Source organism: Pieris brassicae, chromosome 7 (genome assembly GCF_905147105.1).
Source record: "Pieris brassicae chromosome 7, ilPieBrab1.1, whole genome shotgun sequence".
Taxonomy (NCBI): domain Eukaryota; kingdom Metazoa; phylum Arthropoda; class Insecta; order Lepidoptera; family Pieridae; genus Pieris; species Pieris brassicae.
In genome coordinates, this window is record NC_059671.1 from 11041736 (window position 1) to 11068235 (window position 26500).

A 26500-nucleotide genomic window follows, 5' to 3' on the forward strand; every position below is an offset into this window, starting at 1 on the left:
AATCTAGATTGAACTTAAAATAGCAGCAGCAGGTAGCAAATAGGTCGTAGGTTGTAAATGTAAATTTAGAATATTTTTAATTTTTCATAATATTTTATTTATTTTGTTTTATTTATTTACAATACAGTTGTATCGTGCGGACTATGAATGAAGATTTCAAATCTCATGCCATTTACACTATCTTAATATAATAAGGTCGGGTTTGTTTGAACACTTATAACTCGATAATGGCTGAAGTAATTTTTAATTTGTCTGATTTGTTGTATCTCTTCTTTCTTTGTATAATATAATTTAAAGACAAAGGAACAGTTCACCTGTCGATACGGTAAACTCTCCCTTCAAATTACAATAAAGGTAAAAACGTATTTAAATAAAGGTTTCAAATCGACGTGATATATTATATTAACAATATTCGGATTCGGTTTAGTGTGTGAGTTCAGAAATTTATTTTTTGTAAAATAAACAGAATATATATTAAGCTACTTAAATCAAGGCTCATTGTAACGTTGAGTATTGCAATTCGTTATTCGTAAACATAATATTTATTTGTATTCATTGTATTACTTTAATAAAATCGTACAATATATTCGGCTAGTCTAAAACACGACATTGACTGTTACGCTACGAAGCTCGCAGGATCAGCTAGTATATTACACTACTTTGCGGACAACGGGTTTTCTAAGACAATAATTATAATCATAATAAAGTCTTTGATTTCTGCTCTCTTATTTATACTAGATACATTATAATACATTTATGTTTCTTTTTATCTGTGTGCCTCCACCAAATCCCGCCATTTCTGTGTGCCCTGTGCCACTGCCGCATGCTGTCTTCTTAATCTGGGCAGAATACAACAGCTTTAATATTTAGTTACAAAGATCTCAATATTAACCTATAACATTGGCTAACCACCATGTGATGCTGCCAAATATATACGTACCTATAACGTACAACAATAGCTCATAAATCTGTGCAAATCGTAAAGTGTTTTTTTTCGAATACGGCTAACAATAAAATAAATAGGAAACAAGAGTAAAGGCGTCATAATTTTGGTTGTAATTAATGATTGCAAATTTATTTATATCTCTGCGAAATTTTCGGGTGCTGAGGTGATCTGAGTAAATGGAAGCTGGACGGGAATATTTAATGGACGCGAAAACATTTCATTTTGTGAAGTGACAGCAGCGCAATATTGATAAAGACAGCCTTGTCTCCTTTTGTAGTTTGTGTTGGGAACAATTCTCATAAAATATACCTTCGCATTCACCATTTTGGCTGTTTGGACATTTGGATACTGAGACTTACATCTTTATCACTTCATTGGATCTCAAACACTCTGTGTCTAATGTTCGGTTCATTATATATTACATAAATAAACAAAAGCCAAATACTTACAGCGGAAATTGGCTACAGTCGATCCTACATAAATTACCGGTAAATTCTGTTTTAAACCTGTGAATAATAATATACATATTTATTTGCTCTGTGATTCGACAAATCCTCTGAATCTTGTCCACAGTTTAGCAATTTAAATACCCCGAAGTTGTCCGCTTTGAATAAATCCATAGAAATAATGTTATTGTTTTAACGCACCCCATTCAAACGTCGACCTTCATCCACTCTGTGACAGTCGCGAATTGCACATAAGAGTAAGTATAATATTAATATTATAACGTGAATAGAAGTGAAATTCGACCATTTTGAAGAACAACTGCACAGCTTACAGCTGATACTCAATTAACCTAATTTTATTCTTTATTAGTGTCTATTATTTTTAATTACGGCAAGTTTTATGTTATTTAAGCCAGGTCTGCCAAAATGAGGCTTTATATTATTTAATCGAAGAAGATCATATCAGATTACTTTATTTTAAATAATTTATGCATTGACTTTCAAGCGCTGCTTATTGCGTTTCGAATTTAGAAAATATATAGAAGTCAAACTGTACGTACTGCGTAGGTTTGTCGGAAATTTCTTTTGTTTATAGCCTATAAAGTGCAATGGAGAGCGGTCACATCGGGGAGCGCATTACATTGCTCTCAAGCCTCAATGTTCCAACAATAAAAGGATTTTACTGTAACGCTACCCTGATACGTTATCGGGTAAGTACGTAACGCGCTGCGACCTCACGTAACATATCGATAAATAGGCATTATTGATATCGTAGTTTTATAGAAGCTGAACTAAACAAGCAATTACATGTGGGCGTGTGTGTTCTCTTTTTGACAGTGTCATGTTGTGCTATATTACTCGTGGTTAGCAGGCTTTTAGGCCAGAGCAGAATTATAACAAATTTATAAAGTTGGGAATTAAGCAATTCTGTTCAGTCAGGTAACGGTTGTCCGTTTGCAATTGGTTTAATTTTCGTAATGTTTCGGATGTGTGATCTAGATAATGATACGTGTTGAATATTGACAATTAATCAGTAATACAGTGTGAGCTTGAGCCTTCAGGGCAGCACATACACAAAGTACACAATCGGTCAGATTGCACGCCGCCACGGTGTACATAGCCACTTCATGGACCGCAATGACCATGTTTTTAAAAGGCCCATAATGGATTTAAACCAAATATTTTGTATTTAATTTTATAAATAGTATATTTAACCACACAGCCGATTATGAACTCTATTGCTCCGAATTTGTACCTACATAAGCGAAAGTATACACTCTTTTCCTCATAAGGTCCAAACAAGAAAGGATAATATATGTTGTCATTTTTAAGTCGTAAAATGGTGGTTCTATAAAAAACAGAGCACACTCATTTTGTATTAAATTGAAGCTTATTTAATCCCTAAAATAATAAAGAATTGGTGTTAGTACACGATTGAATGGAGTGGTTGCGGCCCAAATATCAGTGCTTCGTTTACTTTGTTTTTTATAGCTTCATCACTATTGTCTGCACTCTTCGAGTTGACCTCGCCTACCCTATCTTTGTTTAGACGAGAATCTATCTCTTATACATCGTGATAATCATAGTTAATAGCACGTAACAAAAATAAAAGGCAAACACAATCCACATTGTTACCAATTTAAATGGTTAATACGTAATCACTAAGAGCAACCGATCTTTCTCGTTTTTATATTGTGGCATGCTTCAACGTCTTTTATCAGCATGTATAATCAAACTAACTATCGAAAACACTAGGATATCTAAAGCGAATGAACTTTTTAATTAAACTGACAGTTTCTTGTTTTGGTTGATCCACTATAACTACTGTGTATTGCGTTACCTTGATGAGGTCGTCATCTCGGCGACAGGTGGATTGGTAGTGTGTTCGGAGCTTCTTAGAGGCAATAAAACAGTTCATATTTCATCGTCACATCGCGCTCCGCCGACGCCGTCACTCACACTATACAAATTGCTGTCGTGTGCCTTATTACCCGCGAGGAATCGTGTTATCAGTCTTGCAGTGTTTGATTGAAAATATTTAAACATAATTTATTTCTCTGCTATATACTCGTCATAATACTTTACTCATAAAACAATAATAAATGAAAACTTAGTACTACGCTTTAGGTAAATACGAAATCAAATGCACAAATATTCCATTTGCAAAGATATCGTTGGAGCTTCGTCTTAAGTCCTCGTTTTCTGAGATTCATCTTATAAAATTATCTGTGTTCATGTTGACTTTTGGTGGTAATATTAAAAACAATGAGATCGAGTTATTAATAATATTTTGTATCTTCCTTTAAATTTGGACGTGTAACTTTATTTTTTTATTAAATTGTGTTCATGATATGGAACATTACGTGATGTATGTATAAATTGTTTGAGTTAGCCATTCGTAAATGTATATACGAACGTATTTTCGGGCCCAATAATCCCCTGCTAGTGTTACGAACGTCGGTTAGTCCAGCTATATTTAATTAATTCAGCGTAAGCTCTTTTGAATTTTGCTAAAATGAACGTTCGCACAGTTTTATAATTAATTTAAAAGACGCTTTTTAATGCAGCAAGGTGTTTTCGTTATAATGTGTCATACAAGCAAACGTTATCGTAGTTTATTTTTACATTAGTATTATTATTCTTTGATTCTTTACAGAACGATGAAATGACAACACTTTCAAATACGATTCGTATCTTTAATAAAGGTGGATACGATGAAAGGTTGAAAATTTCCCGATTGTTTATATCAAACATTAAACTTTATGGATTCTAATTCTGTTTTATTAGATGACAAAGCCAGTTATGCAAAACGATCTTAAACTACTTTTGTTGTAAACGGTGCACCAAGACATAACTGCCTACTAATTACGGAAGTTAGAGTTGAGGACTGTGGAGGCCACAGTTTAACCATTATTAAGCTAAACTATCTGATAGTATTATACTAACCGGGTTAAATATCGTTCATGATATTAGTATATCTAGTTTACCTTAACTCGTTCGCTTTATCAATCTCTTTAACAGAGATTTGTGCAGTAGTAAGTATAAGGTAAATAAAATGAAACATATTTCGGCTCTGAATAAATGTTTATTGGACAACTCGTGAAGCCGTTTAATACATCAACATTACTAACAAAATACAATAATTAATTACATTTTTATTTATTTTTAACTAACGTATGTTACACCATCCCGACTTACAGCTAAACATATAATATCCATAAATTGTTTCATTAACTAGAAGGTGACACTTGTACAAATTTAGTAAAAGTAATTCTCAATATCAAATTAAAGTCTATTGTAGTATAAGTTAAACAATTAGCAGGAACTGATACCGCTAACACAAGGTAAATTAAAGTATTCTGGAATAAAGATAAGGTAGTTTATCGTAATACATGATGTTCCAGTGTCTAGGCCTCGTCTTCTGTCACGCTCTCTGAAAACACAAATATACCATTACGTTATGATGATGTTTGTGCATATCCATCATAACATGCATCTACCGAGACTACAAAAAGGGTTCGAGTGCATCTTTCTAAATGAAACTAATAAGGTACCTACCACAGACAGATAACGTACATCTAATAATACTCATACCTTATAGATACATTTATAATATGTTCCTAGGCCCAATAAATTAGGAGTGAGTGCGGGGATCGTGTAAAGCGATTGTTTTTCGCGCATCATTGGGATTACATATTGAAACGATTTGCCCCAAGCTGCGAGCCACTCGGTGGGTCGCCCGACAGCCTGATCGCTCCATCTGTTTTACAAACGGGTGCTGAGCGCCCGATTACTCCCAAAGCCGAATCTAATACCATCCTAATAGATTTCTACTAATCCCATTGTTAGCACAATGTACATCATTTATTTAATCCACATTAACGTATTAATTCATTTAAGAAGATAGCTAATAATTATTAATTATTTTCTTTTCGTCGTCTCTAGGTGTCCCGGGATAATTGTAAAAAAATTGGTAATATCTCGTTAGTAATAGTATTCACATTACTACATATGCCTGTGTGCGGCTTATATACGTATGAGTCACATATAGAAGGGTAGCTTTAGGCGAGCATGTAAACATTATCAAGCGCTGTCAGGCCTCATTAAGATTGTCAGGAGCCGCTCATTCGGTTGGAACCATTCTGTTAACGATTCTAAGACGTGTTGTTTCGGCATGAGCCCATCTAATTCTGAATGGTTAATATATATATATATTTAAGTTTTATTATTATTTTGAGTTAGCAATGCTTTGTAGGTTTGCTTGTTTGCGTTGTTTTACATAAAAAGGTTGATACTAAAATCTTTAGTTTATTATGTTATTACGCGGTATAGGCAGTAGGCACGCAAAGTACGCTATTAGATTGGATTGCAATTGCAAACTGTTTTGAACCTACTTAATTTAATATTAAGACAACGATTGACCATTGAATAGTATATTACCGTACTCATAGTATTTTTAGCAGGTCCACACTCGAGTATAAGCTTAAAACTACGAGGTATTATATTATTTATATAAACTGGTAAATGCAAATGATGCTATTTTACTCATAAAACAGAGAGCTTTGACTCAACGCCGGCTTATTTTCATTACAATTAACGTCATTTCCAGCAGTGCTTAGAATTTGGGACGAGCACTTTGATTTATGAAAGTAAAATATTGTATACGGAAAGAGAAAAATAGGATCATTACCATAACAATACGAATCGCATAATCGGTCATTTTAATTACTAATGAATTTGATTCGTGTGCCATTGCAAGTGAGAACATTTCGTTTTATTGAAGTTGAATTAATGATATAATTATCAAGTGCATTATATTCACCGGTCACTCAAACAACACGTTGTTGCCATAATGCTTAACCTAACTCAAAGTAACTTAAGTTGCTCTAAGTCCTCTTAATATGCTTGCAATTGAAATTAATTTCTAAGGAGCAATCGCAAATTTATATGTATTTCATCATGTTATGGTTATCCAAGGTAGTTTCCGCCTGCAATATAATCACAATGTAAAAGGTATGAATACAAAATTGGCCTAAAAAATCTTAAAAAAAGTCTTTTTAGAACCAGATAATTCATAGTATGTGTTGAAAATGAGGTTAATTGTCCTTTTACTCTCTCGTACATCTACTATGTATGAAATGACGAAGTGCTCAGACTCATGTGTCCGTCAGTTCGTGTGGCACCTGCCAGTCGGTGGTGACACTGATTGTCTGCGCATTCATGATTGGCACATGGCTCATACATTCAAACAACTAGGGTTATGTTATTTACAATTTTTCAAGGAATTTGTTTTGGAACCATTTTTAATTATTTCAATGATATTTTGTGTTTTTATTATGTAGTGACCTTTCACTACAATTCACAAAAATGTAATGACACGGGAAAAGCATTTGTTAGTATTGGGATTGTTCATTTCAAGCAAGTTAATCTCCCTTCAGCAAAACGTCATAACGTTGACAACTTTCCTGCGATACCCGGCGCATGTCAACATATCTAAAGGGCTTCTATTTATTTAGGCTACATTTGATTTAACTCTAATTTAATTCTGTAAAGAGGATCATGATTTTAAATTAATTATCATTTGACACTCTCCGGTTTGAATCGTTCGCTAAATTTTTGAGTAAACATGTTATATAAGTTATAGTCCTTGTATAAGAATACAACAAGAGGTACATTGATAGGAACAAATGTGGCGGTGGGTGCTATTAGTGGTGGGTGGGTTAGTGATGGTGCTATGAAACACATCTCCCAGAAACCCAAATAAGATTTACTAAGAGAAATGATTGAATGTTGCGAAATCTGATACACTAAGGCGATTGGCGAGTGAAGCGAAATGAGACGAAGTGCGAGAGCATACTATTACGGAAAGTGCAAATTGCTAATCCTCTACAGTCTAATCTAAATATGCAGTGGTGCAAATAGAGGCATAGATGCACTAGACGGTGGGGCTTATATGTTACCGTGGTCCTCGTGCGAGGGGGACATCGATCGTTTGCCCCACATGCCCCTCAGGTTCGTCCAGCCCGGCTCGCGCTTCCAGTAATATGCTCCTGAGATTCACTCGCAAGTTATGCTTACTATTACCATTCTGGATATGTAGTTAAAAGCAAATAGTTCGGTGCATCAAGCTCGACTTAAACAACAAAGGTCCAGCCCTGAGACCCTTGAGTGCCGAGTTCAAATCAAATATTTTGTGAAAATATTTTGTACAATTTATTAAAGCTATCCTATATACAGTACAGTATATAATTAAATGATAACATTTTATATTCAAGGGTTCAACTGCGAAATGTCCACGCTTAATAATAGCCGAGTAATTCATTGAAGATCGCAGCGAGTACGAAAATTAATTCTGGCTTTCATGCTTACATGCTACTTTATGTTTACAGCAGTTTCCTAAGGAAGATTTTTTGCGTTTTCTTTTAGAGCAACTAGACTTAAAGACCAGTAACATCAACAAAATAAAATAAATTCACCGTTGTTATAGTGCGCCTGCTTGACGGGTCGTTTGCCCCAGGCTCCGTGGAGAGAAGACCACGCTCGCTTCTCCGGCGCCTCCGATAGTCCACGCTGTTCGGCTTCCAACTGTTACATACATAATAAATATATTTTTTAAGCCCTGCGTGTCAGAAAATAGGGGAAGGATTAGACAAATTTTTTTTCGATGAGTAATATGAAGAGTACCGGTTGTAGCTGCTGTAAGGGTAGGCCGCGATCAGAAATGAGATCGTAGTCTTCGTAGTCGGGCTCAGGTGACCGCTTGCCCCACGCCGCGTGTAAGTTAGCCCAGTTGTCCTGCGAACAGACTAAAAGATTAGCTTACTCCCTGACTTAGCAGGTTTAGCTAGCATTCGATTTAAGTGAAAGTGTGTTTGTAATTAAAGTAGGAACAGGTATGCTTACAGGAGTCCGTTTGCCCCAAGCAGAGCTCATTTCTTGCCAGCCTCGTTTACCCCACGCTGAGCTCATGTCTTGCCAGCCTCTCTTTCCCCAAGCAGTGTTCAGGTCTTGCCATGCTCGCTTTCCCCATGGGTGTTGCGACATATCCGTCCAAGCCCGCTTGCCCCACGCTCCGTTTAGGTCTTGCCATCCTCTCTTTCCCCACGCTGAGTTTAGATCCTGCCATCCCCTTTTACCCCAGGCAGAGTTTAGATCTTGCCAACCCCTTTTGCCCCACGCGGTGTTGAGGTCTTGCCAGGCGCGTTTACCCCAGGCAGAATTGAGGTCCTGCCACGCCCGCTTACCCCAAGCAGAATTCAAGTCCTGCCATGCTCGCTTGCCCCACCCCCCTTGTAAACTTGTCCATGCTCGCTTGTCTTCTTCTGTTAACTGGATATCGTTGTCGGTCTGCTGGAGCAAAGTTGAAAAATATAGTTTTATTTTATTTAGGTTGATGTTATGTTGTTTGCTTGTGGTCAGTTAAATCATGAAATGAATAGGAGCCGCGTTATGTATTCGGTTACGGTCCGAGCTATCCGGAGGCAATATCCATCAGATACGTCTGCGATTAAACCGAGATTATTGTTTAATTAGAATGAAATCAGTTTAGCGGCGTATCGGAGCAAAGCTCTTTGTTAAATTATATTGCGTACAAAAATCCTGGGAGCCGGCGACGCGTGAGCCGCCTCACAAGTTGTTCAATGAAATTGTTTTCGCGCGGAATCTTAATCAGTTTACTTTGCTGAGGCTTAAACACAGTTTTCTAAAAAATAAATGCCTCACTCTTTTTTTAATGACATTTTCACTAGATTATACTCGTAGATAGTAAAAAGAAAAAAATTAAAAGAAATGAAAAATGTAAAAGTTGGCTATTTGATGTTTTTACTACTCAGTGGTTCATATTTTAAATGATTATATTTCCAGGCTGTCATCAAGTCATATGGCTGTAGGGTGCTTATTTGCACAAATATACCTAAGTGTATAAAAGTAAATAGCAAATATAAATATTGGGAAAGCACCCAAGGGAGTCGATACGGAATAAGTTTAAGGAATTAAATATTATGACACTATCTGGTCAATATACCTATTCTCGAAGCCTTGTTGTGTGTAAAAAAAATAAACGAGTTTAAAACGAGGTCACGAGTATAATACTCGGAGAACTAATTTAAGCGTACGACCAACCAGGCTCCAGAAGATAAACCACTGGAAATGGTTATTGTATTTCTTTTTACAACAAAGTCCCAAGCGCAATTTGAGAATTATCACTGAATAAATTCCAAGCTCTCGTTAAACGTAAATTAATCAATAAAGGATTGATTTCTTTCAGTTCAAACAATTTGTATGACTTAAAACTTAGCGATTAAAAAGAATGGCAGAAAATTTCTTGTCAGTTTTTCTTGTCCGCTCTACTTGCGCGCCCTTGATTTGCGAACTGTAGTAAATGTAAACGTATAATCAATTTAACACCTTTTCTGTTGACGTTCATAAGTGTAGTTATTTACCTATATAAATAAAGTTTTTTGAGTTTGTCTGTCTGTCTTAGGACAAACTTTATTCATTTTAGTCCCTACAGGATTAAAATGAATAAATGAGTAGTCCAGAATTAGTCAGAAGCTACCAGTTCTGAAGAGATATGAGATTTGCGGCACGAGGTAAGAAGTAAGAAGGTAGAAGGGCTTATAAAGTCGAACTCCAATCTGTTGGACTGGCTGAAAATTTGTTTAACGACACTGATTTATTCGCATTTTGCGTCGTGGTTGTGTATTCTGTGAATATTTTTAATATCACCCGCTTTCTGACAACGCTTTTTCTATAGCCGTTACGTGCTTAGAAAAAATTATAATATATTTTAAAAGCAAATTGAAAGAGCTTCTATTTCTAAAAAGTAGTCATAATTTTACTTATATTTTTGACACTTTTAGATTCAACCTAAAATAATATTCGTAGCGTTGATATTTTTAAAGCCCATACGTTAACGTGAATAGGTAAGGTCAGGACAACTGAACTTGTTTATCGGCCTCATTTCATTGTTACATACAGCAGTTTTAATATTAAGAACAAAGAATAATAGTATCGAATTCACAATTATTTTACCAGTTTTCATACTCGTAATTTCAAACTCAACGTTGTCTGTCTGTATTTTAGGCAATCATTTGCAAGACTAGACAGTATATCGTTATCTTGAAAACCATTATTCAGTTTTTTAAGGTTTGCTGAAATTAGTTCGTATCAAATTTTAGGTTTGTATCAACATAAATAGCGTGAAAACACAATACTCCTCTGTGATGGGTGAGATTACGCCACAAAATTTGCATTTGCAAAACATTTTTACTTTAGTTGTCATACTAACAAAAATAACATAGGATTTTATTTTGAAATGATAGTGAAAAATATTATAATTTCGGAAACAGTAATTTAGCCCGTATTCCGTCTAAACACATAACAAAGGTTTTGTTGACAGCTTTTATACTAAGAGATCTATTGTAGTAGCGAACGGCCCGTGAAGTAAAGACAAGTTTGCTCATTCAGATCCCGAAGGGTCATGCGTCTGACAATAATTGTTTAAAACAAAAGTGACATTCGGTTGTCATGTCTGCGTATGATAATGCGATTGAAAGTATACTTTGAATTGTGTCTCGATCCATTCGTATTTATAATAAATGGTAGTAATCACCTGGGGTAGCGTGTCGTGAGTCTCGGCGGCAGCGACGGCGAGCGTCGCAAGGACGGACAAACACAGCGCCGCCACACAGCGCATCTGTAACATTTGCAAACGTTTCATAAAATGAGCAACTTACATTCGAAACTGTTCAGATATGTTCTATGAAGTACGAGTAAATTATGGACCAAATTTCATAATTTTTATCTGAAATTTCTTATTGATTATAATAATTTTTAATAAAAATGACAGCACGTGTAATTTTAAATTTATCATTGTCTCTTCCAGCTAACAAAAAAAAATGTTTAAAAATTTTCAGGTTGTTTATGGGTTTCGGGTAAAGAATGTTAATTCATAAAATGTTATGTTCAGGATGCGAAATCCACATTTCTCAGCTGCTCCTTCATAGCTGAATTATTCTAAAACGTATAAACGAAGAGAAATTGCTTTATTACATTTAAAAATAGTTGTTAAGCATTCAAAACAAAATGAACATAGAAATAAGGCTTTCAGGGAATAAAGAATGCTTTGTTGTACCAAGCTTTTGTTTTTGCAATTGAAAACAAATAAACTGCTTTAGAATTTGCTTTATGACGAAATGCGGAAATAGTTTTACTCATTCTTTATATATTCATAGTACTTTAAAGATAATTTATAACAGTTTGTTTGGACGTGGATGTTGGTAAAGCTGAAAGTAATTAAACGGAAGTGTTCGACAGAGTTTGTATGCATATAAGAATTGTCTTAATGCAAACCGTTTCAACCGATCGCTGCTTCTTCACTCCAGCGTTATGTGGCCTAAATATTTATGAGAGATTTATTTATTTAAAAGAAAACAATTCAACTCAGACATTCACACAGGGCACGGTTTAATTCGCTAAGCCAATGATCTATAAAAAACGCCAGCTTTATCCATTGTAAGTTGATCTGTTGCACTTCAATGGGATTACTTGAGGTCGTTGTCGTAGTCAAACGACTGGAGCACGTGAGGGGTCAAGCTTTGATGGTCTTTAGCTACGGGTTGTGGAGTTGTTATTCTTCAAAGCAAACGATACGATATCGGAAGTTATCTCTTGGCAAATCACATTATTATTAACGACAGGAAGCAACCTAATACATAAACATAAAGAACCGAAATAATCCTTTGGGTTACAGAGTCAAGCAGGTTAAAAGCTTTATTCAGGAGGAATGCAAGTATTGCGCGTTCTCAATGTCGTGTAGTGCGATATAAAGCATACTCACATTTTGTATTTATAGAGCGATATCGATCAGCCTCATACACATACATCTCATAGGTATAATTATGTATCTGATGTAGGTTAGACCTGAAGATAGCCCGATTGCGTCACAGGCCTTATTATAAAGACAATTTCTTTCTTATATAGATTTTTTCCGCGATACGCTTAAGGTTGTATACCTTCTTTGTATAATTGATGTTTTAATTGTATCATACTCCAAACTTTAATTCTAAAACCTATACCGAATCAGTATCATTTGTTTCTTGCGGTTTCATTACATAGAGCAGAATATTGAAACTCCCTACAATTTTTATTTCATACTGTTAATAAGTTTCGGCTAATCTCTAATACTAAACTAATTTACTGACTACCTATATAGTTAGAGATGGAGTACACATTGAAGTGCATAAAATTATAAAAATAGTTTTGTATACAATTTGATAAAAGGTTTTAAGTAAAATTTTAAAATGCATCATTCTGAACGTGACCCTAAATATTCATCAGTTGGCACATTAGCATTAAATAAACCTTTCAACGTCTACTAAATATGAATGACTATGTCGTAGTTATAGACCATGATTCAAAGTATATGAACCGTTCATGTTGCCAGATCACGAAAAGGTTAACAGTTTTCCCTTTTTCAGTCTGTTTAGGAGATAGAGTATTATTCCACTTGATGTCATTAAACATGAGGAAGTCTATTTAATTGTGGACTCTGTCATTTTGACTTCCACGGTGAAGGAGTTAGCCATATAAAAAACCCACTTATACATATTTTACTAACATTCCAGATATTAAGAAATTCATGAAATATGAAATGAAACTTGTGAAATACGTATACAACTCACAATTTCAGGCACAAAGCACCTCGTTTGTCCTCTCCCCAAAGTTAATGGCAATATTCAAAATCAGAACAACTTTAATGAATCGTTTAATTGATTTAGCTCAGTATTAACAAAGTTTTTCGGAATAATCAAATAAACTTACAAATACAGAAATTGAATTCTCAATAAATGACGTCATTAAGTGACTACTAATGACGTAAATGAAGCATAATTCCAACGTGTCTGTATAATTATTAAGTTATTCGTCCACCAAATCAAACACACAAATTTATAACATCAAAGAACAATATTCTTTTTACAACGATTGGGGTCATAGATACACAAAATTATAGTAAAATTTACTATCATTTTTTAAAGCTTCTACGCCGTAGCCGCTTAGAAAAGCGTAGCAATCGCTTCTTCTTACTGTACGTTTTGTAAAGGGATTTTAAGTCTTTCTTTTACTTCGTACAAGGAAATCATTGACGCGTAATTATCGAATTTCGACATAATATGTCTTTGACTTAAATCTTTGACACCAGAGTCAAATGACTATTCACGTTTACATTTCTACTAGGCCTGTAGATATACCGAGACTTATGAGAAATGTTAGTAGTGCATGTCTACAAAAAGACGACATGTAAATCCTTTATGAATATTTTTGTCACATATCTGCTGTAATAACACTATATTTCAGTCTGCCACATGCCTCGACTAAACTAGGGAGTCGTTATGGTTCTGATAGATTATTTCTATTGCTGGATGAGGAATCGACCACTGTTGTTTAGAGATTTCTTACTAATACATGTAATTACTTGCAAATAGTTGTAGTAGTATGTGTTATTATTATTGAAAATGTATGTGCATTTCCTTGGTGGGAATAACAACAGACTTGGCTAGGTCAAGTGCTCACGGCAGGCGTAGAATTGAGTCACTATCTATGAATTAGTAAATATCTTCGATTAATTTAATAGTGCCTACTACATATCAAGTATATTTTTAAAAGACAAGAATATAGACATGAGTGATAGTGAATATGTAAATATACACATTTATTTTGTTTAATGGGGGAAATATATTTAAATATTAGGAAAAACACTTTTTGAACGGATTAAAGCTATGTATTGTTTTTAAAACTTATAGTTATTTACATAATTACACAAGCTATTTTAACAAAAGACAATACTATATTTAAACATCTCCGACGTTTTGAGTGTTTTACATGACATTCGGCTTCGGGCAATAATAATTGCACATTTGAGATATAACGAGCAATTATCATCTCGAAAGTGACACTCGAGGGTCTATGAGCTAAATGGGACTCGATAGATTATAATGTCGGTTTAATAATAAACATTTAATTTCGATTAAGGTCTACGGGGCTTAGCGGAGATTACGAGTTCGGGATGGTGGCTTTCTGTTTGTAGACCGCCTTACAAACTTTGTATCGTAGCTTTGCTGTGAGGCCGTAATCAACGTTTCATTTAATAGACGTTTGTAATTTGCCGCTATAGGAATTACACAAATCTGTAAATCTAACGCAACCGTGGATTGTGGAAAAAAAACAAAGTAAATTATAAATAATGTTTATGACTGTTTAATAGCGCGAGCCCCGGTGGGGCAGATTTAACTGCGCGCCTCGAGCCCGCTCTAACCTAATTTGTAGCGAGATTATTGCAAATTGCCGGAATTATATTTCTTGCTACATTTCCATTTCGAGACATAGCCCCTCGTCCACTTCCCTTACTATTAAACCAATGAAAATGTCCTTATAAATACTTCGTTGTTTTGAAGCGAGTACTGTTACAAAATTGTTACATGTAAGTCACGTTTTCAAATGAGTCTTACGTTGAAGTGAGTCTCACCCGACTTGTCGAGACGTCAGTAATTGAGGCATTCACGCATTATCGACAGCTCGTACGTGACAAACACGCAGTAATCGTGTCACGCGGTCTTTCATCACGCATCGGATTTGTCACGTTGTATAATGAGAGCTTATTGCTATATTATCGGCTAATTTAATTAATAACTGTTAGTAGGGTTATTGTTTATTAATCGATCGATTTAATTCGATGAATGAGAAAGTAGAATGAAATTAGTTTCCAACCAAGTCGTCTTTTTTTTCTTTTAAAACTATACCTTCCAAAGGTATAGTTTTAAAAGAGGACAGAACGAATGACTATCAAGTAGTTATTAAGACGAGACTTAAAGTTTGGATGAGATCCGTTGACGGAGGATAATCTGCCCGTTGACTTTTCATTTGATGGGTTCAAATTAACTTGCGGTTTATTTGAAGTAAACTATCTTAAACCGTTTTGGGTTCGTTATAAACTTGAGACTTCACGTAAGTTAATATAATTCAAATAGACTTCGGTTGACGAAAATTACAATAATTTTCAATCATCAAAACATTTTGATTACACTCAATAATGATTTAGGGTCGGTCTCTCTCATACGTCAAAGCGATCCGTCACACGCTTTCATGATTCCGTAAGGCATCGTATACGTATACGTATAGCGTAAGTAATCTTGAGGGGCTTGCAGATGTAGGAACCTATACGTATATTCCAATGCAGTTCCGAATTCCGGAAATCGTCAATAACTTTTAGTAGCCGCAATCGACGGCTGGCTTAGTTTCGTATAATTTGTTGGCGGCGATGTAATCAAAGAAAAAACAGGTACTGCTTAACAGTTTACCATTAAATTTCGGACCCGTGCCGAGCTAGGTGATGGTAGAATTTGAATACTTATAAGGTAATTTAATAGTAGCCTTAAAAACGTTTAAATCTTCGTTTGATCATATTCCTTTCATATTTATTTTAACTCTTCGTGATATGTTGATATAAATCTTACTGATTTATCAATTCATCAATAAAACGGAGCTGAAAGCTGAGAGCACTCGGCGTTTCTAGTGGTTTTCAGCAATCGTTTCCAGTTCTTTCACGAACGATGCGCATCGTTATGTTTTATAAGTTATTGAAATAGAAACGGCTTCAATCTCTTAATCTCCATTAACAGCGTATTGAGGGGGTGAGGTGCGCGGGTGAGGGTGGCCGGGGAAGAGGCGACGTTATTAAACTGTCACGTCCATCAAGGTATCGCCAATCTTTCATTAAAAACTCTGTCGTAGCCGTTTTTCATCTTAAACAAAAAAAGCTTGTATATTAGCACTAAAATAAACGTAAGAAATTATTATCGAAGCGAAATATTAGATTCGGCCTATGTTTTTTTCCTCTTTTGTGCCCATTAAGGACGTATATATAGTACTCACATTCTTAATTCCTTTTTAAAAAATTCATTAATAAATTATAATTAAAAAAAAAAAAAACGATTACTTAGAACTTTTTAATAGAAAAATTGTTTGAGAAGTGCCCGTGAGTGAAGTCATTAATCAAATCGTTCTCTAGCTGAAGTCCAAAGAATGGACGTGTCATTTAACCAACATCGCTTTGTGCTTCGTTTTATCGTATCAACATGTCGTGAGTTTTACCCTTAAAAGAAATTATTGATGGGCAGAAAGTAATGATTTCAATTTAGAATCAGATTCGTCTAAAAGAGCACTAATATTATTTTTTCAACCAATATTTTGAATCTCCTAATACTAATAATAAACTTTATTCATAACAAGATATGGTTGTGACAAAATTTAACTGCCTCTTGTGGGTATATATTTAGATTTGTTACAAAAAGATTTGTATACTTGAATACAACTTCAACACTTGTTATGTGATTCGACATTTAAAGAAGGAAAGTCACACAGGACTCACAAGTGTTCACGCTTCGTGGGCTTCAGTAACGAGAAAACTTGACAATCAACTGTGCATCTGCTAACAGTCGAAGCTTCCGTTCTCACACCTACATAACTTATATCTTCAACTACACGTATTGACCTAATCCATCTCGTACGTCTCCAAATATTGCAGCACAGTATAAAGTAGAATGATACGAGTAGAACGTAAAATACAAGCAGTTAATATTGGTGTACTGTTAACGTAAATAGGTACAGGCATTGTTGTAGGGTTGCGGTTTTTAATAACAAAGTTTTCTCGTTTTGTCTGCACAATATAATTACAAAAACTCATCAATCACGATACACGATTCATGGCGCTTCAACTTGTTAGCACTTTTAAACAGAAATGGTAGTTTGTGAAACATTTACACACACATATGAAGATGTTATTTGTGTTTAAATATAGTTAGTTACACTGGCAAAGGCCTTGTTAATTCATCTTAAGGTTGTGTAAAGTTTTTGTGCTATTTGGGAAATAAACAGCGAAACAGTTTTTATAACTTTTAGAAAAACTCTACGATGTCATTCTTTAAGTTGTAAGCTGCTTATAAATTGCGAAAGAGTAAATAAAAGTGTGCGGCGAGCTCATTAGTTGCTCATTACGGACAGTTATAACGTTTTTACCAACAATATTACGAGAGTCGACTCAAAGCGACTTTGAGAGGAAATGGTAAACTTTTGCATAAAAAAATGTGGTGGTCTGTTTTTGGACGTTTTTGAAGTTGTAATAATATTCGTATGCACGACACAAGATCTTTACGCTTTTTGTTTTTTATGTTAAAGCTCACACAGAGCTCACAACTAACGCTGTAACGAACGCCATGTACAGAATAATAAGTTAATAAGTATATGATTCAAAAGTATACTTTTCGAAACTTGACATGTTACTACCTACTTACTACGAGTTTCTACAAACAGTTTTCTTATGTCATTCACAGTAAAATAAAATGATATCTATTACAAGATGAAATATTAACATTTCGACTCTTACTTTGAATATTCGAGTGGCTGCCTCAAATAGATCAGCATACATACACACATATGAACGTTAAAAACAGAAATATGTACAAAACGCTTTAACTGCCAGTTCTCCAGAAGAAATGAAGGAGTACGGAACCAGTCGCCTAATCATTGAAAGTTCTCGTTGTACCGATACTATACTACTATACTTTATGATTTTATTTTCATTATCTGCTTTATATATAATTTATCTGTCAAATTTATAAATTATATATAAAGCAGATAATCAAACTTCAAAATCATAAAGACAGATTTGTAAAAAATCTTATAAGAGACTTAGGTTTGTACTGAGACAGACTGTAGGTGAGCTCCCTATAAAATAAGTATTAGGTGATGTTGGAGCGGGTACAAATAAATTTTTAAAAGCCACATCTATCTTAGGATGTACGGTGTGTACCGCTACTGTACACACCTACTCCATAAAATTGTTGTGTAAAACATTTTACATTGTCCGTTGAGAAAGCTGACAATTTTTATTTCGTTAGTGCCAATAGTAGTTATTGTGTTTTTCCTAATTAATTCCTAATTTCTTGTTTGTTATTTTTGTTTCGTATTTTATTCACATGTTGTGCACTCTTGTCAATTTAGGGTCACCTGTTAGGACAGGAGTGTTTTTATAAATAAATTTAAAGGCTTAAAAGGCCGGCAACGCACTTGCGAGCCTTCTGGCAATGTGAGTATCCACTTAACATCAGATGAGTCTCCTATCCGTTTCCCTCCTATTATATATAAAAAAACCTTTTGGGATTTTTTTGTGTTGTGCAATTATACGTAGTAACATAAAGAATTAATAATATTTGTTGTCGATTCAGGTAGTACTTGAATGCATGGATTATTTGAAACGATATAACACCGGTTATTTGGGCCATATTCTGTTTAAACAGTGTACGAAATATGGAGGGAAAACACAAATGAAGCTAAAGCCTAAAATGCGAAATGTTACCCTATAGCTGACTGTCGAGACTTAGTTAATGTTTACTGCCCACGAGGGTTTAGAATAATTTGTATCTTTTTCAATCAACACAAAATGCCGTTAAAAAGGATTTACTGCTGATGCAGAACAAATATGTTTTGCGTGGAATGAAACATGTCGACATGTTTGACTTGTAAACTCCAAATTAATTTGGAAGTTGAAGCTGGTTGGGGTACCGAAATTTTTTTTGTCATTTTTTATGCATGAAAATGTTGAATGTGTTGTTATTGTGAGTGGAAATGAAGTATAAATAAAAAGAAAGTAGGACATCACATTTGTACATAGGTTTGCCGGAAACGGAAGCAGCCGCACTAAGGCCTTTACTTAATTGTTACTTATTTAAGCTCGATACTTCTTGCTTTATGTGTATTCCGAGAGCAAAAAAACATCCAGGAAACTAACTCAAATTTGCGTGTTTATTTACTTTAGAAAAACAAACATTGCTACGCTCCCTAACCAGAGACAAATTGTACTGTTTCCGAAGGGTAATAAGAATTAATTGTTTACCATATATGTTGTATGCCAGTTTCAATTGATAATCATATTGACCAAAATATAATTATATTCAATATTTTAAATGTGCTTACCTAGGCGAGTGATTCAACAGGTGTAACCCAACGAGAAATTTTTGCCAAACCAAAGGTGACTGATTGTTGTATATTAGTGTTTGACGATACACTTTGGCGCTATGAGTTTGTACAGCCAAAAGGACCGACTTTCATTGATCGAAAGGTTTCCCTTTAGAATAACCAATGTGACCAGTATAAAACTCTTGAACAATGTTGACTGCCATCATAATGCCTCATTTACATTGCCTTGTAATTACCTGATTTATACTACAAAGACTCTTAATATATTTTGTAAAATCAACAATAGCGCGATATTGAGATAGTTACAACACATTTCGTTACGTCTCTGTATAATTGCAGTCGCACATCATTTTCCCCATAAGATACGAATAAATTAATTTCATTTTTAAACTAATTTTTATACTAGATATTAAATTATCTCACTAAAAATATTAAATAGTGTAACAATAAACTATTTTAGAGTACAAAAAGATACTGTAGGAGCACAGCGATGGCTTTTATATCACCAAACTGAGATTACGTTACGGTTAAATCAACTGTATTGCCTAAATTTTGATGCCTGATACCTTTACAATTGCACTTTAGAGCACTGTGTTGACCCATCACCTGAGCCTCGTTGTTAAGGCACTCCAACGAGTATATACTCGTATAATACGTGATTGGTGTAAACAGTGTTAACATTAGCTATTATTTAGAGAATAAACAGGGCAAAGTATTGGTGTGAAACGTGCGGGTTTATAATCCGTGTTGTCGGTCGGCGGACACGGTGCTGTGTTTGTTGCACCTGTCCCTATATGCTCTCAGAGAAGACTTCACTATGAACTCTTTAATAATGCTAAACTTAGCTAAAATATTATATCTGTTAGTTACAATTATGGAACGATGTATAGCTAATGTTAAGTTTACCTTTATTTTTTTAATGGCTCCAATGCAAGGATTAACAATTCGGCATTTTTTTTGTATTTTAATTAAAACATTCTTTCATACTAAATTATGTATCAATTTGATAATCTTAAGAACATAAGCCTTAGTGTTTCAATCCTAGTATTGCAAACAGTAGGAGATACAATAATTAAAAAGAAATGTATAAAACGTTGTTTTAAATCTTTGTGTAGATTGTAATGTGTACTAGTATCTTGTAGTGTATTAATATGGATGGCAGAATAAATCAAGACGTTGAAGAGTAAAGATGTCTGTTATTTACCTCGACACTTCACCTTAATGACAATTTATTGAAAATTTGAGAAGTTATTTTGTTGAGAAACTGAATGTATATTTCTTGAGAGAGAAGTACCTCTCAACAATACTTGATGATCAAGGTGCTAATTTGTGATTGCTGTGATCTGTGTTTGTGAATTAATTCGCCATTGTTAATATTTGTATTCGACTAAACTTCTTATTCTATTTATAACTTTAAAATATAATATGGTTTTACAAAGGATTTCATTTGAGTAGACTTAGTTTATTGTGTATATTAAAAAATGAGTTCAAAATAGTTACCTAAAGGCGCTTCTGAGGTTATTAAAAACTGGGATTTAAAATTTTTAATATGCCGAAACTTTCCCTCACTTTCAAGTGGCGAACGGCATTAACAGTTTAGGTTGTGTGATTCATGGTCTTCTGTGTATATCATTTTTATATGTATAATTGTAATTTATCTTTTCTTTAAATAAAGGTCACTCACCCTATATGACTTAGCACTTTAAGGAAAAGGTACAGGCTGATCCCCTACTAGGAGTATTCTAGTCTTTTGTGGAAAACAAATAATCAAGAAAAAGCTAAGAAAACAGAAATCTGAGAATAGCAGAACCAATTAAAAATATTGCTCAGTGGCATTTCTTAACCTAACTAATGCTAATAATATATCATTTATGATTGGCGACGGAAAAATATAACTGTACGGTTATGTGAAAAGCGACATGTTTAACTTATACTATCATTACTATAATATGTTGAAAGACTTATTTAAACTCATCTGCCTGTACTAAAGTAACGCACGCATTTAACGCATTTGTTCTAATCTTACTTTGGTATGATAAAAAAACTTGCGTTTGTTTCGAAAGTTTCTATCAGCTACCGATCGTAACGTGTGCATTACGTTTATTTAAAATATAATTGAGTAATTAGTATTTGAAACCTGATCATGAATAAATTATACCAACAAAGGAAGGAATCGTGTATAAAGTGGCTGGGTTCGGTATCTTGGGACACTTCGCCCGGTGCTTATTTATGGCGGACCGGTGGAAGCAGGTATCCGAGATAAGGAGCTCAGATTGCTCTGGAAGTTTCAAATATTATTATATACGACCAGAAAACATACTCCCATTATATTGTGCAACCATTTAATCATATATTATTTAGTAAAGCATTATATATTACTCATAACGCGGAGGAAATAAGCACACACACAATAATGGCGGGAGCGAAACAAATTAGACGATTGAATTAAAGACGAACTATTAAAAGTAACGAGCGGAGTTAATTGCGACCGCGTTTATAAAAACACACCGGCCATTCACGGGAATAATAAAAATCAGCTGAAGGTAAATAAGGACAGTTAAACAAATAACGGACTCAGTAATCAATTTACAATAAAAATTAAACAAAGCTATTTCCATATAAATGACGCCAAATGGCGGGAGGTAGCTTCAATCAGTGACCGGATTTTAAATTAATACTTTCGGTGGAGCGGATTCATGTGACTCCGACCGCATACCATTTAAGAGTAGTCTTTAAACTTAACTCATAATTTAAATTGGTTATTACAAACTTTAACTTCTATTAAGAAACCGAGAGAGGTAAAAAGGTAATTTTAACGTAAACACGATAAAACAATAGTAATAATGACAAGTTATTAAACTCAAACCCAAAATAACTTTATTCATATAGGTAAACAAGTACACTTATGAACGTCAGAAAACACGTTAAATTAATTTTAAATTTACATTTACTACGCAAGAAACTTTCGCCACTCTTTTTAATCGCTAAGTCTTGAGTCATACAAATGGATTGAACTGGAGCAAATCAATCCCAAGGATTAGGATCATTTAAATATTCGTAAAATTTATAAAAAGCTTTATTGATAAATTCACGTTTAACGAGGGCTTTGAATGTATTTAGTAATAATTGTCTAATTTCGCTTGGGAGATAGTTGTAAAAACGAATACAATTTCTATATAAGGAGTGGTTTATCTTCTGGAGCATGGTTGGTCGTATACTCAAATTGATTCTGTTTCGAGTATTGTACTGCGGAAAGTCACAATTTCTTTTAAAATCGCTTATATTTTTGAACATACAACAAGGCTTCAAGCATATATAGACCAGATAGTATCATAAGATTTAATTCCTTAAACTTATTCCGTACCGACTCCCTTGGGAAAACAACAAATACCCCGAACAGCCAGCATCTGCAGCACTAATATGGTTTGAACCTCTGCAGCAGCACGATACAATAGAATACCGTAACAACAGAACGGTGTGAAAGTAGCTACGATAGAAATTTTAGTTAATATAATTGATGGTGATATCAGTAAAGGCTGGCAACGCAGTTGCGAGTCCTCAGTCCTTATATATTCTAGGTAACGGTTGTCAGTTTCTCAAACTGCGTTAAGGCATTCTAAACCTATGCTCTTCTAAAAGTCTTGAAGATTGGGCAGTACTGATTGCGAATATAGAACAATTTCAATATCGGGCGTCTGAGCAAACAGAATATCTGCGTAGCAGACATCTACGAAGGGTCTACAGAGATCTGTGAAATGTCTACGTCATATGTTAAAATGTAGCTTCTATGTTTTATAAATACCATCGACTTTCTTCAATAAACTTAAAATTTAGTGAATAAGTTAAGACTGTTACTTCTTTTCAAACAGGTATTTATAAATTACATAGTTGCGAAGGTTTTGTACACTGTTTATAATAAAATATAAGCGAGTTTTTTTTATGTTTCGACTCATTTGATCTACTTAATTTTGGAGACAATGGAGTTGACTTAAATATTTAACCCGTTACTCTCGCGCTGACAATATATTTTAGAGTAAGTACAGTGCCCCGTATCCCTATTACCTTTGTTTCGGGATAAATTGTTAGCACTTAAAGACAGCAATGGCGCATTGTGTTCTCGAACAGTAGTTGAGTTTCGAGCCTACTTCGCCGATATTGCTTCTTTGCTCATTTATTTAAGGTCCATCAGCGGCTGACGGATTTTCAAAGTGACGTTGAAAAACTTAGCATAAAAGATTATTTAAGCAATCTATCAACCGTGGTTGATGAACTAAATGACCTGCTAGTTTACCAAATATAAAAACGTAGTTTGACAATAACCGAGTCTTGATCAATTTTCGAGTACACCCACAGACACGACTTCTTTATAGATATAGACATTCTTTCAACATAAATTGAATTCAGCATTTTTTTTTTGCAACAGCTTTCACTATTTAACTACAGTGTTTAACCTCAAAACCCTTTGTCAAGCTCAGATTTCTTGAGACAATTTGAAGCTATAACAGTGGTTGTTAATTAATTCGGGACGTCCCAGAGGTTTGCAGTTCTCGTCAAATTATTCAAACAAATACGCGTCACTACTTGAAATGACTTAACTATAGTGTAATCATAAAGATAAACTACGAAGAACAGTGATAAAATTCTGATCTCACAATTCACTCCAATAGTTAAGAAACTAATTGAAACCTGTTTTAATCTTGAAAGTTATTAAACGACAGGTATTCTAAACAAAAAAGAAAACAGAATAATTATTATTCATAGATCCAGAGATTGCGAAGTATTAATGGCAGCAGATCAATAATCTCCCGCAGGAGATTGATTCAACTGAAATATTGACAACGTAATTTTCTTGTTATTTCAATTTGTTGATAAAATAATTCAAATATGATCAGAGCAAATAGAGACGTTGGGTCTTTGAGCTTGTAATGAGGTCTTAATATCTGTCGGACGTTTCTTGAGTCAATAACTATCTTATCAAGTTGTATCTAATATTGACATAAAATACAACCCAAAACGATCTCAATATCTTATTTACGGGAATGAGAGTGACTCACATATTATTCAGTTTTGAGGAATACTCTTTACAGCCATAACGGCCCAATGAGTTTACAAACGTTTTTTATATTAACGGATTTTTGGACCAAATAATTTTTGTTCGAAAATAATTTTATCTTCACTCCATTGCACAGACAATCAATACCAACTCCTACGTAATGTTTTTACTTGATACTCTCTTTATTCTAGTGATCGATGGCTACCGTCAACATGATATTTGGGTGTTAATCCCAAATATAAGAGGCTCATCTGATGTTAAGTGAAATCTATTTGAAAGAATTTACCGACCGTTTATTGGCAAAGAAAGTGTTATATTTAGTTCGGTCAATTATACAAATCCGCACAATCAGCCATATGAAAAATAGTTATGCAAATGTCAAATTTATTATTGTCACATAAAAACTGATCGTTATCAAAATTGATCGTGCGTGGTCTAAATAATCTCCCACGCCAAATAGGCATTTAATAATGTAATCACTTTCCCCTTTAAAGCATTACACGTCAATGATATAAGTAATATGATACATATGTCTTTTATCTTTTGTTGATAGAAACAGACTTTCAAAGGCTGACGTAAGTCTTCATAACTTTTGCATGAGCCCAAATATTTCTGACTTCGTTTTCCGAATAATTTAATTACCGATAGCCTATTTATTACAATCTTAACCAATCGCGCCTTCTCCATGGCCGGCATTGTAATTTAAAATCGGTGAAACTTATGCCCGTGGTATAGAAATAATTTCTTTTAATACTCGAGTATTATTAATTATTGTCCCATGATTTCACGCTTCTAAGATTTTCCGTTTAATATTTTTTATATTGAATTTTTATAATTGCCTTTTAAAACGTTCTCTTCTATATTATACGGCCCGTTTTATAATTTTTTGTATTAAAAGTTAATTATTTATATATTTTCCTATTTGTTACATATAATTTTACTGTTCTGATAATTTTAAATAAAAATCGAAAGGCCTGTACAGATAAGGAGCAATTATAATAAAGACGACATCATCCAGATTTATGCAATTTCAATTCACGCGATAATTTTTTGTTAGTCCGGTTGACAGCATATTCGTTGCCAACGAACTACTGCTCAATATGCGAAAGAAATATTTGTGTTTAGTTTTACTACCGTTAGTAATGCTTACTTAATTGCTAATGAATAAAAGGACAACGTGATCATAACTGAATATCATTTGACTATCCATTGTCTTACGCATTAAATAAGAAGCCTTTAAAAAGTTGGCTTCCAAGATAAACTCGGTTCCCCAACAACACTCCAAGCAAAAGCACTCATAGGCTTCAATAAAACTTTCAATTCTTCGTTTTTAGCGAATTGTAAATTTGGAATATAATTTGTTTATCCTATAAATTATTTAATTAAGTAAATAGGATATACATAATTTACTGCTTATATGGGTCTAACATACCAATACGCTATAAGGGTTAATTTGAAAATGTTTGGCTAACTAATTTCCAGTTAAGAAAACTAAATTGAAAAAACATTAAAATTATGGAAATAGTTGCAAATCCTATTTTAGATGTTCTGATTTTTTCGAATTTCCCATAGTTTTACGTGGAGTCGTTGCCGGAAGACTCTTTTGTGTAGATTTTTTAGTGTAAACAAGCTTTCAATTGGAGTAGATTGTTTATATCTAATAATTTTATAGGAGTATATCTATTTTTTTTACGTAATTTTTTTTCAGAGCTACTTACCGTTGTACTTCGGAGCAAACTTTGCGACATCAGACAGCACGTTCTTGCCTGAAGTGCGACGTGGACTGCTGCTCTTTCAGGCTGAAATGGTTTATATACTCGTTGGCTCCTCGAACCGATGGGCGGCGCCAACCAGCGCATGGCATCCCTGACTCCGCCCATTTTTATAAAATCTTGTGACGTCATCGATGACGTCTAGATATTTTAGTTGATCAGGGTCAAGAGGTTACAGATGTGATCCCGCAGGAACGAGCTGGAAGAGCTAAGTGCACGTGTAACGGTATGTGAGAAACTTGTAAGATTT

At 34.2% G+C, this 26500-nt stretch overlaps 1 protein-coding gene and 1 long non-coding RNA gene across 4 annotated transcripts; both read right to left on the bottom strand.

Moving 5' to 3' along the window:
* Positions 1-488: 488 nt before the first annotated feature.
* On the bottom strand, positions 489-3347 carry LOC123712422. Its single transcript, XR_006754083.1, has 3 exons — positions 3233-3347; positions 1396-1452; positions 489-839 (listed from the first exon to the last, which is right to left on the bottom strand). It is a non-coding gene; the product is annotated as an uncharacterized LOC123712422 (long non-coding RNA).
* A 1124-nt stretch (positions 3348-4471) lies between these two features.
* On the bottom strand, positions 4472-26251 carry LOC123711924 (prothoracicostatic peptides-like). 3 transcript variants are annotated; one of them, XM_045664789.1, is made up of 7 exons: positions 26197-26251; positions 11006-11089; positions 8296-8739; positions 8077-8187; positions 7869-7977; positions 7353-7442; positions 4472-4825 (listed from the first exon to the last, which is right to left on the bottom strand). In XM_045664789.1, the coding sequence occupies exons 1-7, from the start codon at positions 26224-26226 to the stop codon at positions 4800-4802; spliced, it is 894 nt and encodes a 297-aa protein (XP_045520745.1). In that variant the 5' UTR covers positions 26227-26251; the 3' UTR covers positions 4472-4799. The 3 variants fall into 3 exon arrangements, with proteins under 3 accessions (XP_045520745.1, XP_045520744.1, XP_045520746.1); XM_045664788.1 differs by having other exon boundaries at positions 8296-8742; XM_045664790.1 differs by lacking the exon at positions 7353-7442 and having other exon boundaries at positions 8296-8742.
* Between the last annotated feature and the right edge of the window lie 249 nt (positions 26252-26500).

What these genes read in the sequence shown, in the direction of transcription:
- LOC123711924 (XM_045664788.1), bottom strand. Translation starts at nt 26,226, where the DNA reads ATGTCGCAAAGTTTGCTCCGAAGTACAACG. An exon ending in GTTTGCTCCGAAGTACAACG is followed by an intron (nt 11,090 to 26,196) that starts GTAAGTAGCTCT and finishes CAAATGTTACAG; the next exon opens with ATGCGCTGTGTGGCGGCGCT. An exon ending in CTCACGACACGCTACCCCAG is followed by an intron (nt 8,743 to 11,005) that starts GTGATTACTACC and finishes ACTTTGCTCCAG; the next exon opens with CAGACCGACAACGATATCCA.